This window comes from Mesoplodon densirostris, chromosome 1 (assembly GCF_025265405.1).
Source record: "Mesoplodon densirostris isolate mMesDen1 chromosome 1, mMesDen1 primary haplotype, whole genome shotgun sequence".
NCBI classification, from domain to species: Eukaryota; Metazoa; Chordata; class Mammalia; order Artiodactyla; family Ziphiidae; genus Mesoplodon; species Mesoplodon densirostris.
In genome coordinates, this window is record NC_082661.1 from 186,011,463 (window position 1) to 186,031,380 (window position 19,918).

The 19,918-nt window shown below is 38.1% G+C and overlaps 1 protein-coding gene across 7 annotated transcripts in view; it reads left to right on the plus strand.

The window, feature by feature from the left end:
• The window catches only part of RUFY3 (RUN and FYVE domain containing 3), an 84,425-nt gene that overhangs the window by 45,365 nt on the left and 19,142 nt on the right, over positions 1-19,918 (plus strand). For all 7 annotated transcript variants that reach the window (XM_060113200.1, XM_060113210.1, XM_060113238.1 and 4 more), the window contains exons 2-8: positions 2,148-2,321; positions 3,584-3,701; positions 4,527-4,628; positions 7,505-7,628; positions 8,759-8,820; positions 10,039-10,104; positions 11,389-11,458. In XM_060113200.1, the coding sequence (XP_059969183.1) occupies positions 2,148-2,321; positions 3,584-3,701; positions 4,527-4,628; positions 7,505-7,628; positions 8,759-8,820; positions 10,039-10,104; positions 11,389-11,458 (716 nt within the window). The remainder of the gene's footprint in view (positions 1-2,147; positions 2,322-3,583; positions 3,702-4,526; positions 4,629-7,504; positions 7,629-8,758; positions 8,821-10,038; positions 10,105-11,388; positions 11,459-19,918) is intronic.

Genomic DNA, 19,918 nt, shown 5'->3' on the forward strand with positions numbered 1-19,918 from the left:
AATTCACAGAACAGCCCCCCACAAAAAGAATTATCTGACCCAAAATATTAGTAATGCCAAGGCTGAGAGTAATATTTTCTAAAGAATGGGTGGGTTGTTTATGTTTGATGCAGGTTAGTTCAAATAGGTTATAGCACCATACTAATGGAGTCTAAGGTATCAGGAATTTAATTTCCCTAGGTAGTAGTTCATCTTTCTGTAGTTTAATGCATCCCAGCCACTGACCAGATGTCCTAAACTGCTACTGATTACAAGAAGAACGAGATGAGGCAATGTAGAAGAGCCGGTACCACCACTTCTGGAAAAATGCCTCAAAGCATCGTGTTTTGTACATATCCAAATCCAGCTCTCCCACGTGACTAGTTCTCACTAGGTTGGAATTAGATTATTTACTTTGACTAGGAGCATTGCTTAATTTTGTTATTAGCTCCCTGAATTATTGGTCAACAGACTTAAGGCAGAGGGAGTGGTACCTTATGGACTGCCAGTTAATCCAACTAAAGCCACATTTTCTTATGTTAAATGGAGAATCCAGTAGCTCTCCACAAACATTCATGCATACCCACACACCCCTGCCCTATTCCTTTTTCCCAGGGATTATGGAAGGTTGGAAACAGTACAGTGCACATAAATGCTGATAATAACGTTGGAAATTAATATCTGATAAAGTTCTTCATGGCGGTTTGTCAGGGGGTAGTTTTTTGTGTATTTCAATGTCCCTTGTGGGTTTATTCCATTCTTGACAAGTTGACCTACAATGAACAGAGAGAGCCAGATTTGAGGCATGGCCCTAAAACATTTGTTGGTGTGCAAGAGGGAATTAGTGGCAACGTACACCAATTCTGACTTTCTTAATAAAGTATCCTCTAAAATTATTACCTCAGAGAACCCTACAACAAACCAAGATTTGTATAGTGGGCACTGTAAACCTACAAGTCCTTAAACTTAATGGAGAAGATGAGCTTAGAATTTGACTATTTGATTCTGCTTCATTTAACTGTGAATGCATATCTAAATGAAAACACTGTGTGAAGAAAATTACTTGGGACAATTTGAATGAAATAATCTCTGCTTTGTGCTGTAGCTTGTTTCTATTATGGGAGCATGGCTTTTTTTTTTTTTTTTTTTGCGGTATGCGGGCCTCTCACTGTTGTGGCCTCTCCTGTTGCGGAGCACAGGCTCCGGACGCGCAGGCTCAGCGGCCATGGCTCACGGGCCCAGCCACTCCGCGGCACATGGAATCTTCCCGGACCGGGGCACGAACCCGTGTCCCCTGCATCGGCAGGTGGACTCTAAACCACTGCGCCACCAGGGAAGCCCGGGAGCGTGGCTTTTATTAGTACTACTTTTAGTCCTCCTAAAAAAGGTAAAATATTTCATAGATCTCTAGGCCTTTTTCAATTCGTATAGAAATTTAACATTTAACTTTTGGGAGGATGCCAGGTAAAATGTGGTACTTAGTCCCTTTCCTCAGGGAGTTTATTTGGTTGATGAGAGCCACATGCTCTATGTTAAGTCTTAAAAAATCGGGGAGTTGATTAAGTTCTAATACTTCATTATACTAATAATGTTAATTATTTTTAGTTCATTTAGTAATGCTTAGTTTAAATAATAATGCTAACTAGTATAAATACTAATAATGCACATAGCATATTTGGAACAAAGTTTAAGCACTTTATCCTTTTTCTCTACCTTGGCTTTATTTTTTAGAGTGCTTCACAAGCTGTAGAGAATGGGTGAGGCAGGGCAAGGGTGGAAGCAGCCCAGTGTGAAGGCTGTGTAGTACTGAGTTGTGACGGACCCAGGTTAGGCTGGTAACAGAGGCGGTGGTGAGAATATTAAGAGACTGTACTCAAGGCTCAAAATTTTATAAAATAAATACATTTTTTACTGTTTCACCAAGAATATTCCTAAGGGAGACTGGCATCTTTTTTTTTTTTTTAAAGCAAAGCACATGGTGGAGAAGAATACAACAACTAATAGTATAATTTGGTGCCAAGGCCTTGATTCTTGCCAAGACACCAACAGTCTTACCCGTTCTTGCTTTTGCACCATCAATGCAAATGTCAACACAGTGAACTTACACTGAATTTTGTAATGCACTATTTCCAGTAACCAGGCTTCATCCTTTTCTCCTTTGGCTGCAGACCCTAATTATCTCATGGCTAACGAACGCATGAACCTGATGAACATGGCCAAGCTGAGTATCAAGGGCTTGATTGAATCTGCTCTGAACCTAGGGAGAACTCTGGACTCTGACTACGCACCTCTCCAGCAGTTCTTTGTGGTGATGGAGCACTGCCTGAAACATGGCTTGAAAGGTAGACCATGGCCTCCAAATACAAATGTGCACACACCTGTTTCCTAGCAATACATGCTCCAGAAGAGAAGCATTCCTGGTGGAGCCAAAGAATAAGAGGCTTGAATTAATATTAATCCATTGGAATGCAACCTATGTGGGTGCAGAGATATGGTTGACTTAAAGGAGGTATAGTGCTTAAAAAAATACAGATTCTTAAAAGCTAGAGCTGGAAGCGCTGTTAAAAGTATCTAATTCAAGATGGCAGTTGTGTTTCACAGGTGGATTTAGATCTAGAATGGGATGTGACTTGCCCAAGATCACACAGTGAGTGAGGGCAGAGCAAGTGCTAGAACTCAGATCTCCAGACTCTTGCGTCCATGCTCTTCCTACTTAACCGTGAGCTTTTTTGGGGGGTGGGGGGTGGTACGCGGGCCTCTCACTGTTGTGGCCTCTCCCATTGCGGAGCACAGGCTCTGGACGCGCAGGCTCAGCAGCCATGGCTCACGGGCCCAGCCGCTCCGCGGCATGTGAGATCCTCCCGGACCGGGGCTCGAACCCGCGTCCTCTGCATCGGCAGGCGGACTCTCAACCACTGTGCCCCGAGGGAAGCCCAACCGTGAGCTTTTGAGGACAGGACCTGGTCTGTTCACCTTGGCTTCTTTTCTTCCTCCCGCTCCAATCTTTGATAACCTGTTCTTTTTTTTTTTTTTTTTTTTTTTTTTTTTTTTTTTTTTTTTTTTCTTTTTGCGGTATGTGGGCCTCTCACTGTTGTGGCCTCTCCCGTTGCGGAGCACAGGCTCTGGATGCGCAGGCCCAGCGGCCATGGCTCACGGGCCCAGCCGCTCCGCGGCATATGGGATCCTCCCAGACCGGGGCACGAACCCGTATCCCCTGCATCGGCAGGCGGACTCTTAACCACTTGCGCCACCAGGGAGGCCCGATAACCTGTTCTTGGATTACATATTCTTTTCCACTGGACTGTTTTCTTCACTAATACCACACGGCTTTAAGCATGATATTGTTAAAATATTTTATTGTTATTATACAGCTAGTCCATAAATTCTTCCTGAAAGTGGAAGGACCGAGTCTTGGAAAGTAGGGGAGTTTTGATTTTTATGAAATCAAATATTATGAAAGCATGAATAATTTTAGAACTGTCTGATAATCTGGGATTAATTCCCGGAAAAGCGCACTGAATAGATGGGAGAGGGTATGTGTGTGTTGAGAGTGTGTTTATGTTGTGAAAAATATTAAAATATTGCTTTGTTTTTATCGCCTTAGCTAAGAAAACTTTTCTTGGACAAAATAAATCCTTCTGGGGGCCTCTAGAACTGGTAGAAAAGCTTGTTCCAGAAGCTGCAGAGATAACAGCAAGTGTTAAAGACCTTCCAGGACTTAAGTAAGTTTAAGGTTCAATTCTGTGTGTCAGGGAAAACATTCTTCTTAACTACCTCCTTTAGGAGTGAGACTAAAGACAACGGTGATCACAATAATTTATTTCATAACAGTCCAAAATGCAAAATGCTGTTATGAATAAGTGACGTTATGAGAGAACTGGTAGTGTAGAATAATGAGAAGTGTGAGGGATAATTATTATTAATCTAAGAAAGGTTGTCTTCATGTTAAAATACCAAATGTTCTCTTTTTTAAAGCACTTGTGGGTATCAGCTAGTGAGTCTCAAGAAGTTAGATCTAGGGAGGTGGCGTGTTGGACTTAAGACAAACAACGTGTTTGATTAGAACCAAGATTAAGACAGTTGTCAAGTGAGCCTCGGGAACTGACACCCGGAACCTGCCTTGGGACTTGAAAAAGAGTGGTAATCACCTTCCCAAATTAGATTGGTCTAATTGTAATCAAGTAGAGGTCTAAGTGGCCTGTGTCCTGATTATTGTTATTCGGGCCCTTACGTGATCCACACTAAATTTATGAGGATTTACCAAAACTAGTCTGATGGAGCATTTTCAGTTTGGCCTTCCAGAGGTCTTGTCTTCAAATCATAGTCTCATTCAGTAATTAATTCCTCATGAGAGCATTTGTCCCAAACACACCCCTGGCTCCCACTGGCCCACACAGAAGTCCTCCCACAGTGGTGTGGTGGGAGAGGCTGTGAGAGGCACATCCTGTGCACCTTATACTGGGGGGGCCCATTAGCGGGAGTAAATGGACCTGTCCCACTGTGGCTTCTAGCTCTGCTACTTTTAGTTGGTTTCTGTGTTTTTGTAGGACACCAGTAGGCAGAGGAAGAGCCTGGCTTCGTTTGGCACTGATGCAAAAGAAACTTTCCGAGTATATGAAAGCTCTGATCAATAAGAAGGAACTTCTCAGGTATGAAGATCTTCTCGTTGAGCTTCCTTCTTTTTCTCCCCATGTTCTATATCATATGAGGCTGAAGCATATAAATTTATCATTTTGGGGGGTCAGAAACATTTGATTCATGACAATTTCACATAGCTCAGCTAATACTTCTCCCACATCACACACACACATACGCAAGGATAGATGTTTTTATATTAAGTGTGTTCACACTGTCTCTGTGGCATATGTATGGTCCTTTGCAGGACAGGTCAAAACTTAACACCTTTAGAAAACAGGAGAGACTTTTGACACCTTAGCACATACCCAGGCTCACTAAGACAGGAAGTTGACGTGTAATATTAAATTCAAATACAGCACACAAAAAAATTTCCACTTGGGTCATAGGTACAAATGGGAACGAGAAAACAATAAAGCTTTTAGAAGATACATAAAGTAGACAAAAATTTCTTAAACACAAAAAGTTCTACCTGTAAAGGAAAAAATGGCTAAATTGGTTACATTAAAATGAAGAACTTCTGTCCATCAAAAGTCACTCTTGAGATTAAGAGTGAGAGGTAACCCATAACTCTAAAGGAGATATTTGCAATGCATAATACATATATTCAACAAATGATGCCTACTCTTGGTGTGTAAAGAACTCCATCAGTCCAAAAAGAAAAAGGCAGACGAGCAAAGACAGAATTGGGCAAAGGACTTGAACAAGCCTGTCACAGAAGAAGAAATTGAAATGGCCAGTAAATATATTAAAATATACCTAACTTCATTAGCCATGTTGTAAATTCAAGTTAAAACAAGAGTGTGATAACCTCACACAACCACCAGAATGGGTAAAATGAAAAAGACAGGTAATCTCAGGTGTTGGTGAGGATGTGAAGTAACTTTAATGTCCTGCTGATGAGTGAATTGGTATAGAAATTTAAGAAAGCTGTTTGTCATCCTCTATTAAAGCTGATCATGAGCATTCCTTGTGATCAAGGATTCTGCTTCTAGTTATTATATCCAATAAAAAATGCATAGTTATATCCAACAAAAGACATGAACAAGAATGTTCATAGTTATTACAATGTTTGTACCAGCCCCAAATGTTTGTAATAGACCCCAAGTATCTATTCACAGTAAAATGGGTAGGTAAGTTATGGTATACTCATACAATGAAATACCATATAGCAACTACACACAGCCATATGGATTAATCTCACAAGTGTAATGCTGGGCAAATGAAACCAGACATGAAAAATACATTCCGCATTATTCCATTTATATAAAGTTCAGAAATGTACACAATTTATATTTCATGATAGAGGTCAGGAAAGAGCTACCATTGGCAGGATAGGGGTAGTAAATGGGGAGTAGAAGGGAGCACAAGATGGCTTTGGAGGTTCCGATGATGTACTGATTTTTAATATAGTGCTGGTTACATAGGTGTGTTCTCTGTGTGAAAACTCATTCCACTGGATTGTATGATTTGTGTACTTTTTTATATATACTTTATAGGTCATTAATATTTACTAAAAGAAATTCAAGTATAGCAGACTGCCTCTGAGAAATATTGTAAGAAGAATAAGTAATCGAGAATTTAAAGACATGGCTGAATTTTTCAAGAGCCTAGTTTTTACAAAAAATTGCACTGCAGATCCTAACATGGAGCATTGTTTTAATGTTGCTGCAGCTGCGTGTGCCATTGATTGCTGTTTTCTTGCCTAAGAAAATTAAACAAATCAGGAGAAAGAGAAACAGTAACCATTCTGGAGAGCTTATTTATTTCCACAAGGGGAAGGCTCAACTTTCCAAGGATCAAGCCTTAAAGTGGTGTAGGGTCTAGTGTTCAAGCTGTAGGCGGCTACAAAATTATATGATTCAATTGGGGTCTGAAGAATTAGCTCTTCATCCAGCAGAGCACCAGAGTAAATGCATTCAGTCATACGAACTAGATGGAACACTTTTTTTTTTTTTTTTGCGGTATGCGGGTCTCTCACTGTTGTGGCCTCTCCCGTTGCGGAGCACAGGCTCCGGACGCGCAGGCTCAGCGGCCATGGCTCACGGGCCCAGCCGCTCCGCGGCATGTGGGATCTTCCCGGACCGGGGCACAAACCCGTGTCCCCTGCATCGGCAGGCGGACTCTCAACCACTGCGCCACCAGGGAAGCCCGGGAACACTTTTTAATACATATTTTCACTCACTTTGACTCAGCACTTTCACATCCTAGGTATGTCTAAGAGAAATGCATGTGTATATGTACCCAAACCCATGTGCAGTAGCGTTCAGCAAAGCACTGTAGCCTGCACAACTGAAACAGTAAATAGAATGAATCCATTGTGGTATATCCCTACCATGGAATACTGTACAGCAGTGAAAGCGAATGAACTACTCTTGCATACAAGAATACAGTATATGTATTACTAAATCACTTTGCTGTATACTTGAAACTAACATAACATTGTAAGTCAACTGTACTCCAATATAAAATAAGAAGTTTAAAAACATATATGAAATTAAATTTAAAAAATAAAAATAAAGCGGATCAGAAGAAAGGCAATTTTTTAAAAACAAACTAATAGGTTATTTTAAGATGCATGAAAGATTGAAAAATTATCCCCTGGTGCGTTGCAAATACAGATATGTGGCAGAAGCATGAATGCTCACTTCAGTGAAAATACCATTCCAATCACTTTTCTTTCAGCTGGACTGTCTATTATCTAGAGTCTGTTCATGGCCCTATTATCTAAAATAAAGTATCCAAGTAATCCTTGTTTTTACTTTTTTGCTGTTATTATAGATGACCATATTTAACCACGAGGCAAGTGCTTTTCTCCTTGTCTTATGGTTACATCATTGGATTCTTGAGGTTTTATTACAGTAGAGTGTTTCATGGATTTCTCTTACAGTGAATTCTATGAACCTAATGCCCTCATGATGGAAGAAGAAGGAGCCATAATTGCTGGTCTGTTGGTGGGTCTGAATGTCATTGATGCCAATTTCTGTATGAAAGGAGAAGATTTGGACTCTCAGGTATGAGGAAGATACTTGGTTACCTAGTGTGTCACTCTGAGTTCTGTTATCTCAGAATTTGGATTGATCAGATTATACCAACCAAATTAGGGGAACTTGTATGAGTCATAAGTAGGATTTTCTTTATTTTTGATGTGAATATAAAAAATCTGTTTGTTTTTCCTTCCAGCTTGGCTTATTTATGCATAATGAATGTTTTTCAAATTCTTGTCTTAACTGTGATCCCTGTTAAAAATATTTTGCACAGGGTAAAAAATATATATATACATATATAATATACATATATATATATATATATATATATGTGCTGTGTGCTATGTGGTTCAGTGGCAAACATATGTATATATGTTTGCCATAGCATCTTATGGAAAAACGCAAACAAACTTTTTGGCCAACCCAATATATATGCACACATATAAGCCAAAATATATACACAGGGGTTTAGTAGCAGAATATTTTAAATAAGCAAGAGAGAAAGAAATGTTAAACCGTAATTTATATTAAGTATTCAGTTGACTTTCTTAGTCATGTCCTGCTGATTTAATCTTGCTTCTTACTTACAACGCTTGCCAATTCTTTTTTTTTTTTTAAAGGAGCAGCATTTTTTTTTTAAGTTACCTTTTCCAGCTTTTTTTTTCTTCTCTATTTTTGGCTACGTTTGGTCTTCGTTGCTGCGCACGGGCTTTCTCTAGCTGTGGAGAGCAAGGGCTACTCTTCGTTGCAGTGCACAGGCTTCTCATTGCTGTTGCTTCTCTTGTTGTGGAGCGTGGGCTCTAGGCGCGTGGGCTTCAGTAGTTGCAGCACACAGGCTCAGTAGTTGTGGCTCACAGGCTCTAGAGCACAGGCTCAGAAGTTGTGACACACAGGCTTAGTTGCTCCACGGCATGTGGGATCTTCCTGGACCAGGGATCGAACCCGTGTCCCCTGAATTGGCAGGCGGATTCTTAACCACTGCACCACCAGGGAAGTCCCGTCAATTCTTGATTATAATAAAACATTAAATTTTTATTAAAAATTTCTAGTAATTGTCATGACCGTAATACTATTTTGAGTACCTAAAAAGAGACATTGTATTATGCCTTGGGAAAAGTATCTAATTTTATATTGAATTCTGAACATTCTCTCTGTAGGTTGGAGTTATAGATTTTTCAATGTATCTCAAGGATGGGAACAGCAGTAAAGGTAGTGAAGGGTATGTACAAAGAAAATTAGTTTTCTTTTTTCTTTAATGTTCTTTGATAGTATTTAAAGTTTACAACAGTACTGCTTTAACAGATGTGCTGAAATAATTTCTGATGAGATAGCTTTAATAGAATCTTGTCAAAAATATCTGACAATTATGCCTGCTAAACCCTAAAAGGGATTTTAGTTAAGTAGATTTTCCTACTATGTGGCTCAGGGGCAAAGAAAATAAAAATTTTTATAAAAGGAATCAAATGCTTCATCTCTTAAAAGTAATGTTTGGAAACATGGTTTTCTTGACCAGAAGGATTGCATTGTCAGTTTGCTTAAAATTTGCACTATTACATGTGCATCATGGGATTATGTAAAATGCTAATATTAGGGGGAGCTGAGTATATGGGAACTGGGCACTACTTTTACAACTTCTGTAAATCTAAAATAATTTCAAAATTAAAAGTTTTAAAAATATTCATATGGTGCTTGGAAATTAGCGATCAGAAACTCACCTTTTACCCTTTATAAATTTAGCAGTTGAAAGCATAATTAGTCTGAAGTTTTTAACCTTAGGCATTGAGCTAAGATTATATTGCTTGTCCTTTAAGTATTCGTAGAGGTATGTGGCCTTGAATTTTGTCTTTCAGTTGAAAAGTCTGTCTGTTTAACTTTTGCCTATTCCAGATTAGTTGGTCCCAGAAGTGAACCTTCTTTTTCCACACTTAATTTACTCATGTAATAATAAACACCTGATCTTTGTGAAAGCCTTTTATACCATTCACTTTGAAGGCAAACAGCAGTTAAAGGCAAATAAATATATAGCCTTTGAGAACAATAATTATTTCACCTGAATAAGCTTAATTCAGTTCCTATGACAAATGGAAAATTGTTATGATAAATAATACTAACAAAGCTAAAAAAATCTTATCAATTGTGAGAAGAAACTTTTTATTCTTTAAATGCCTCTAATAGATTGTACATTATACCTATAACCTAAGTTATTAAAATATATAAGCTATAGCAAGAGCTTCATTAATATGCAGGGGTGGTTTCCATTTTAAACCTCCAAGTCTCTTGTTGATATGCCAAGGGGATTATACATCAGGTCTGTCTTCTGATTCAGTGTGTCTGTGCCATAATTTCCTTTCTATGTTTTATGAAAAGATTGGGGGTGGGCATCTTGGTATTTCTAATGTTATTTACTTTTTTTCTATTTTTTATTTTTTTCCCTCAGAGATGGCCAGATTACTGCAATTCTGGATCAGAAGAACTATGTAGAAGAACTCAACAGACATCTGAAGTAAAGAATGAATAAATACTATTACTTTACTGGGGGTTTTGGTGTGGGGGAAGGGAAAGGTAAACTGATGAGCAGTTAGGATAAATTCAGACAATACTCAACAAATATATATAGAATTACTGCTTACCAGGCACTGAGCTAGACACTGGATATGTGGCATTTAACTGTTCGGTGAGCTTTAATGAAAAGCAATATAAAATTAGTATGTAATTAGAACTTTAGTGATTATGTAAATATATTCAGTTAAGAACTCTTAAATTTGTGACATAGTTGAAATTGGAGGTCTTCTTGGTTCGGTAGATCCAGCCACATATTTCAGGACTAAATCTTGGGTAAAGCACTCATCACTTTAGTACCTTTAATTGTATCTCATTGGTCCCTTGCATTTCTCATACATTGGATTGATAGTATTAATTTACCCTTTTTCCACCATCACTACCATTAATTTACCAAGTACTCACCAAGTATTTTTCATGACCAGGTTATAAAACAATCTCTTCTTTCCTGAGGAGAGCTATCCAAAATTTATTGGTATTCTCAAGTGCACTGATGGTCTAAAAACTGTTGAATAATTCAGAAGAATTAATATACCCATTAATTACCTTATTTATGGTTCTCTTATGAAAGATAATCATTTTAATTTAAGTAAGACCTAAAATGTGACTATACCAGTATCAATATAAATTATAGTCTTGGTTCCATCTAGAAAACTCAAGAACAATTTAAGTACATTTTCTCTGGGGACTGAGTACTAATAATAAACTGACAATAAGCTGTGGAGATGTTAGCCTAGCAAAGATGTGGTTATAGTTGACAATGAAATACAAATATGACCCTATTATTTACTCTTTCAATGCCTCCATTTCTTTATCTATAATAACATCCCCATACCTAGCACATGGGGTTGTTGAAAGGAGTAATGAAATAATGCAAGTAAAATCAGTTAGAAGAGTGCTTGGTGTATGGCAAGCACATCAGAATTCATGTAGCCCATTATTATTATTACTATTACTATTATTATTATTATTATTTAAGTAAACAAAGTTTACTGTGTAGTGCATCAACTCTTTTATTTCATCAACAAATGCTTATTAAATACAAACTTCAGTGCCAAGAATGTAGCAGGTAAGACACACATCACCTTGTAAGCTGTCTTAGAGCCTACAAGTCTGTCAAGAATTATGGACAGTAAACAATGAAAGTATAATGAGTGTTTTAAAAGAAAGTACAGGATATTGCTCTGTTTATCAAAAGAGACTATTATGTTTTTTCTTCTGTCGATAGTGCTACTGTAAACAACCTTCAGGCAAAAGTGGATGCATTAGAAAAATCCAACACTAAACTGACAGAGGAGGTAAGTGTTTTGGAAATTTTTTGATTGACTTATAGAATTTAGTAGAGTGCATTAGTGGAAAATAATTTCTCTGGAGCCTGGAAATAAAGGACTTGACTTTTCAGATAATATCTACTATAGGACTCCTTGTTCTGACCAAGAATGGCCAGCTGGCTTATCTGAGGGGTCTCAGTTATCCAGTTGGACTATGAAGGCATAGAACCTGGGCTGATCAAATATTTTGCTTTCTTTTGTGAATGTTTTGTCTGGGCTAGCCTAGAGTTAATGTTTAGCAGGTAGCATGATATTCATCATTTATTCATTCATCAAACAATTTAGGTACTATGTACGTGCCAGAGCTATGCAAAGATTTATATCTGCCAGGCATTGATTTATGTGTGCCAGATTGGCAAGTTCCTGCCTTCAAGGGTTTTATTTTCTCCTTGGGGTGATGGGGTAGATGACATAAAGAACACGGGTCAGAAGACCAGTACTAATAATGAACTAACAGTAAACTGTGGGGATGTTAGTCTAGCAAAGATGTGGTTGCAGTTGACAATGAAACACAAATATGACCCTATTATTTACTCTTTCAATGCCTCCATTTCTTTATCTATAATAACAAACCCATACCTAGCACATGGGGTCATTGAAAGGAGTAATGAAGTAATGCAAGTAAAATCAGTTAGAAGAGTGCTTGGTGTAGCAGTAATTCCTGTTTACATGTCATGTGCTCCTGAGCAAGTAAGTCACTTGACCTCCAAGAGGCCCAGTTCCCTAACTGGCAAATTAGAGTGTTTCCCCTTTTAGCTCACAATTACCCTGAAGATCAAGTAAGAATACACATGTGAAAACTCTTAGAAAAGTCCCTTAAATTAGAATAGAAAAATAACCTCATATTTTACTTCTGATTAATTTTTTTTCCCTAACTTACCAAAGGCTAAGCGACGTATTTTTTTCTTCAGTAGCATTAGATGTTTCTATGAGAAACCTTAAATAAAATTTTTTAGGTGGCAAAGACTTTATCTTCTCTTTTTCAAATTATAACTATCCTATTACATACAGTGAGATAAATTTGGTTAAATAAAACAACATAGATGGACCTGGAGGGTATTGTGCTTAGTGAAATAAATCTGAGAGAGAAAGACAAATACTGTATCTTATTTAAATGTGGAATCTAAAAAATGAAACAAACAAATGAATATAAAACAAAACAGAAACAGACTCACAGATATAGAGAACAAACCAGTGGTTAACAGTGGGGAGGGGCAAGATAGGGGTAGGGGATTAAGAGGTACAAATTATTATATATAAAATAAGTAAGCTACAAGAATATATTGGATAGTATAGGGAATATAGCCAATATTTTATAATAACTTTAAGGTTATAATGTATAAAAGTATATAATCTACATATTTTATATATAGATTTTATATATATAAAGTATAATCTATAAAAATATTGAATCACTATGTTGTACACCTGAAACTAATATAATATTGTAAATCAGCTATACTTCAAAAAAATTTTTTGGTCTAAAATAAACAAGTTAAAGCACTAGTCAGGAAACGCTATCTAATTGGATTTTTTTCAGAAGGAAAAAGTCATTGTTATAACTTTAAAACACCTTCCATATTACTCAGTTCTGGGGGCTTTATTTTTGGATGTAGATTCTTAAATTATATTAAAACTTTAATTTATTGATATGACCCTTAGAATTTTATCCCACAAGGCTTTGGAAACATTCTGCAGAGCAATTTTCTACTGTGATTCTACTGCTGTTTTATTGAGGCAGTGTGGCATATTAATTAAGCATACTCTCCATAGCTAGACTTCTTGAATTTGTGTCCCAGTTCTGGCGCTTGCTAGCTTTCTGATCCTGGGCCAGTTACTTGAGCTCCTGTTCTTTGGTTTACTTCTCTGTAAAATGGGGATAAGAAGAAGAAGAAGATTTTTGTGCAAATTAAATGATTTAATGCATAAGGGCCTAGACCAGTGCCTGACACATCATAAGCACTCAGTAAATACCATCGTAAATTTTATTCCCTCAGTCACAGGACTTGTGTTCTTGGCCTAAATTTATCTTACCAACAATATTAATTTATTCATTTACTTATTTATCTTACCAATAAGATTTATTTTCTTAAAGCTTTGAACTTTTAGAGATAGGAAAGCACTGTGTGTAAACTTTATAAAGACCAGACAAGGCTAATAAGTTCTGCCCTCTCTCATTTCCATCTATTTTGGACTTAAAGGGACCAGTAAAAAACAAAGCAAAACAAAAAAGACCTCTTTTCCCCTCCTGAGTTCTGAACCAATATGACAAAATGAGAAGAACTGAGCAGATGAAGGTAAATAAACATCCATTTTATGTTGGTAAAGCTGACTTAGAAAGTCCACTTGGATCTGCAGTCACTCGTAATACTTTCTCTGATGATGAGACCTTGGAAGAAGCAGTCCGAGGTGCGCTTGGATCTAGAGAGCAGACCCGCTTGCCCAGAGTTATTTCTTTACACATTTTAGGTCCATGGAGCAGAGAGAGAAATGGGCTGCCATACCTGCCTCTAGAAACCTGCCTGAGCCTGGCTCCTCTGTACTTATATAGTAGAACAGGAACCAAGCAGAGATGATGAAAAGGGAGACTAGCCTGGCTGAGAGGAGTCTGCTCAGTTCCTTTCCTAGCCTCATTCAGGCACCTTCCCACTCTCTGTGGGAACTGAGCTTGGTAGGTACAGAGGAGAGCGTTTCCACCGTACTCTTCCCTCCAGTGGAATAGGGTTATAAACATTTCCCCTACAGATACACTGCCAATAACATTACCTTGTCTTTATAGGTGCTGAAAAGAAAAATCTCTTTAACGCTTAATGGCATCTTTTAGAGTGAGAACTTTGGAGTTCATTTCTTACTCTCTTAAAAATTATATGTAGGGACTTCCCTGGTGGTCCAGTGGTAAAGAATCCACCTTACAATGCAGGGAATGTGGATTTGATCCCTGACCAGGGATCTAAGATCCCACGTGCCATGGGACAGCTAAGCCCGCATGCCTCAACTAGAGCCCACATGCCGCAAAAACTACAGAGCCCACACGCTCTGGTGCCTGGGCACCACAACTAAAGAAGAGAAACCCACACACCACAACGAAGAGCCCGCACGCCCACAACGAAAGATCCCGCATGCCGCAAGTAAGACCCAACGCAGCCTACAATAAATTAAATACATAAATAAATAATAAATAAATCTTTAAAAAGAAAATTGAACATTAAAAAAAAATTATCTGTTAAAGGTTTTATGGAGGGTTTGTAAGATGGGTCCCAAGGCATGAGGTGACCTCTTATACATTTTAGAAATAGGTTTTTTTCAGGAGACCTTCAAGATGGTGGAGGAGTAAGATGTGGAGATCACCTCCCTCCCCACAAATACATGAGAAATACATCTACATGTGGAACAACTCCTACAGAACACCTACTGAATGCTGGCAGAAGACCTCAGACTTCCCAAAACCTGTGTGGCTGACAGGGTCTTGGTGCTCTGGCCAGGTGTCAGGCCTGTGCCTCTGAGGCGGGAGAGCCAAGTTCAGGACATTATCCACCAGAGACCTCCCAGCCCCATGTAATATCAAACGGCGAAAGCTCTCCCAGAGATCTCCATCTCAACGCTAAGACCCAGCTCCACTCAACAACCAGCAAGCTACAGTGATGGACACCCTATGCCAAGCAACTAGCAAGACAGGAACACAACCTCACCATTAGCAGAGAGGCTGCCTAAAATCATAGTAAGGTCACAGACACCCCAAAACACAACACCAGACACAGTCCTGCCCACCAGAAAGACAAGATCCAGCCTCATCCACCAGAACACAGGCACTAGTCCCCTCCACTAGGAAGCCTACACAACCCACTGAACTAACCTTAGCCACTGGGGGCAGACACCAAAAACAACGGGAAGTACGAACCTGCAGCCTGTGAAAAGGAGACCCCAAACACAGTAAGTTAAGTAAAATAAGAAGACAGAGAAACACATAGCAGATGAAGGAACAAGGTAAAAACCCACCAGACCAAACAAATGAAGAGAAAATAGGCATTCTACCTGAAAAAGAATTCAGAGTAATGATAGTAAAGGTGATCCAAAATCTTGGAAATAGAATGGAGAAAATACAAGAAACGTTTAACAAGGACCTAGAAGAACTAAAGAACAAACAAACAATGATGAACAGCACAATAAGTGAAATTAAAAATTCTCTAGAAAGAATCGAAAGTAGAATAACTGAGGCAGAAGGACCGATAAGTGACCTGGAAGACAAAATAGTGGAAATAACTACTGCAGAGCAGAATAAAGAAAAAAGAATGAAAAGAATTGAGGACAGTCTTAGAGACCTCCGGGACAACATTAAACGCACCAACATTTGAATTACAGGGGTCCCAGAAGAAGAAGAAAAAAAGAAAATATTTGAAGAGATTACAGTTGAAAACTTCCCTAATATGGGAAAGGAAATAGTCAGTCAACTCAAGGAAGCGCAGAGAGTCCCATACAGGATAAATCCAAGGAGAAACATGCCAAGACACATATTAATCAAACTATCAAAAATTAAATTCAAAGAACAAATATTAAAAGCAGCAAGGGAAAGCAACAAATAACATACAAGGGAATCCCCATAAGGTTAACAGCTGATCTTTCAGTAGACACTCTGCAAGCCAGAAGGGAGTGGCAAGACATATTTAAAGTGATGAAAGGGAAGAACCTACAAACAAGATTACTCTACCCAGCAAGGATCTCATTCAGACTCAGCGGAGAAATTAAAAACTTTACAGACAAGCAAAAGCTAAGAGAATTCAGCACCACCAAACCAGCTTTACAACAAATGCTAAAGGAACTTCTCTAGGCAGGAAACACAAGAGAAGGAAAAGACCTACAATAGCAAACCTAAAATAATTAAGAAAATGGTAATAGGAACATACATATCAATAATTACCTTAAATGTAAATGGACTAAATGCTCCCACCAAAAGACATAGACTAGCTGAATGGATACAAAAATAAGACCCGTATATATGCCATCTACAAGAGACCCACTTCAGACCTAGGGACACATACAGACTGAAAGTGAGGGGATGGAAAAAGATATTCCATGCAAATGGAAATCAAAAGAAAGCTGGGGTAGCAATTCTCATGTCAGACAAAATAGACTTTAAAATAAAGACTATTACAAGAGACAAGCACACTACATAATGATCAAGGGATCAATCCAAGAAGAAGACATAACAATTGTAAATATTTATGCACCCAACATAGGAGGACCTCAATACATAAGACAAATGCTATCAGCCATAAAGGGGGAAATCGACAGTAACACAGTCATAGTAGGGGAATTTAACACCCTGCTTTGACCAATGGACAGATCATCCAAAATGAAAATAAATAAGGAAATGCAAGCTTTAAATGATACATTAAACAAGATGGCCTTAATTGATATTTATAGGACATTCCATCCAAAAACAACAGAATACACTTTCTTCTAAAGTGCTCATGGAACATTCTCCAGGATAGATCATATCTTGGGTCACAAATAAAGCCTTGGTAAATTTAAATTTAAGAAAATTGAAATCATATCAAGTATCTTTTCCAACCACAATGCTATGAAGCTAGATATAAATTACAGGAAAAAATCTATAAAAAATACAAACACATGGGCTTCCCTCGTGGCGCAGTGGTTGAGAGTCCACCTGCCGATGCAGGGGACACGGGTTCGTGCCCCGGTCCGGGAAGATCCCACATGCTGCAGAGTGGCTGGGCCTGTGAGCCATGGTCGCTGAGCCTGCACGTCTGGAGCTTGTGCTCCGCAACGGGAGAGGCCACAACAATGAGAGGCCGGCGTACCACCCCCCCAAAAATTATATATATATACAAACACATGGAGGCTAAACAATATACTACTTAATAACCAAGAGATCACTGAAGAAATCAAAGAGGAAATAAAAAATACCTGGAAACAAATGACAATGAAAACATGATGACCCCAAACCTATGGGATGGAGCAAAAGCATTTCTAGGAGGGAAGTTTATAGCAATACAGTCCTACCTCAAGAAACAAGAAACGTCTCAAATAAACAACCTAATCTTACACCTAAAGCAATTAGAAGAACAAAAAAACCCCAAAGTCAGTGGAAGGAAAGAAATCATAAAGATCAGATCAGAAAAAAATGAAAAAGAAATGAAGGAAATAATAGCAAAGATCAATAAAACTAAAACCTGGTTCTTTGAGAAGATAAACAAATTTGATAAACCATTAGCCAGACTCATAAAGAAAAAAAGGGAGAAGACTCAAATCAATAGAATTAGAAATGAAAAAGGAGAAGTAACAACTGACACCACAGAAATACAAAGGATCATGAGAGATTACTACAGGAAACTATATGCCAGTAAAGTGGACAACCTGGTAGAAATGCACAAATTCTTAGAAAAGCACAACCTTTGAAGACTGAACCAGGATGAAATAGAAAATATAAACAGACCAGTCACAAGCACTGAAATTGAGACTGTGATTAAAAATCTTCCAACAAACAAAAGCCCAGGACCAGATGGCTTCACAGGGGAATTCTATCAAACATTTAGAGAAGAGCTAACAGCTATCCTTCTCAAACTCTTCCAAAATATAGCACAGGGAGGAACACTCCCAAACTCATTCTACGAGGCCACCATCACCCTGATACCAAAACCAGGCAAAGATGTCACAAAAAAAGAAAACTACAGGCCAATATCACTGATGAACATGGATGCAAAAATCCTCAACAAAATACTAGCAAACAGAATCCAACAGCACATTAAAAGGATCATACACCATGATCAAGTGGGGTTTATCCCAGGAATGCAAGGATTCTGCAGTATGCGCAAATCAATCAATGTGATAAACCATATTAACAAATTGAAGGATAAAACCCATACGATCATCTCAATAGATGCAGAAAAAGCTTTCAACAGAATTCAACACCCATTTATGATAAAAACCCTCCAGAAAGTAGGCATAGAGGGAACTTACTTACCTTAACATAATAAAGGCCATATATGACAAACCCACAGCCAACATCGTTCTCAGTGGTGAAAAACTGAAACCATTTCCTCTAAGATCAGGAGCAAGACAAGGTTGTCCACTCTCACCACTATTATTCAGCATAGTTTTGGAAGTTTTAGCTACAGCAATCAGAGAAGAAAAAGAAATAAAAGGAATACAAATTGGAAAAGAAGAAGTAAAGCTGTCACTGTTTGCAGATGACATGATACTATACATAGAGAATCCTAAAGATTATGCTACCAGAAAACTATAAGAGCCTAATCAATGAATTTGGTAAACTTGCAGGATACAAAATTAATGCACAGAAATCTCTTGCATTCCTATACACTAATGATGAAAAATCTGACAGAGAAATTAAAGAAACACTCCCATTTACCACTGCAACAAAAAGAATAAAATACCTAGGAATAAACCTACCTACGGAGACAAAAGACATACCTGTATGCAGAAAACTATAAGACACTGATGAAAGAAATTAAAGATGATACAAACAGATGGAGAGATATACCATGTTCTTGGACTGGAAGAATCAACATTGTGAAAATGACTATACAACCCAAAACAATCTATAGATTCAATGCAATCCCTATCAAACTACCAATGGCACTTTGCACAGAACTAGAACAAAAAATTTCACAATTTGTATGGAAACACCAAAGACCCCGAATAGCCAAAGCAACCTTGGAAAGAAAAACAGAGCTGGAGGAATCATGCTCCTGGACTTCAGACTATATGACAATGCTACAGTAATCAAGACAGTATGGTACTGGCACAAAAATGGAAATATAGATCAGTGGAACAGGAGAGAAAGCCCAGAGATAAACCCACCCACATATGGTCACCTTACTTTTGATAAAGGAGGCAAGAATATACAATGGAGAAAAGACAGCCTCTTCAATAAGTGGTGCTGGGAAAACTGGACAGCTACATGTAAAAGTATGAGATTAGAACACTCCCTAACACCACACACAAAACTAAACTCAAAATGGATTAAAGACCTAAATGTAAGGCCAGACAGACTATAAAACTATAAAACTCTTAGAGGAAAACATAGGCAGAACACTCTGTGACATACATCACAGTAAGATCCTTTTTGACCCACTTCCTAGAGAAATGGAAATAAAAACAAAAATAAACAAATGAGACCTAATGAAACTTAAAAGCTTTTGCACAGCAAAGGAAACCATAAATGAGATGAGAAGACAACCCTCAGAATGGGAGAAAATATTTGCAAACAAAGCAACTGACAAAGGATTAATCTCCAAAATTTACAAGCAGCTCATGCAGCTCACTATCAAAAAAACAAACAACCCAATCCAAAAATGGGCAGAAGACCTACATAGACATTTCTCCAAAGAAGATGTACAGATTGCCAACAAATACATGAAAAGCTGCTCAACATCACTAATCATTAGA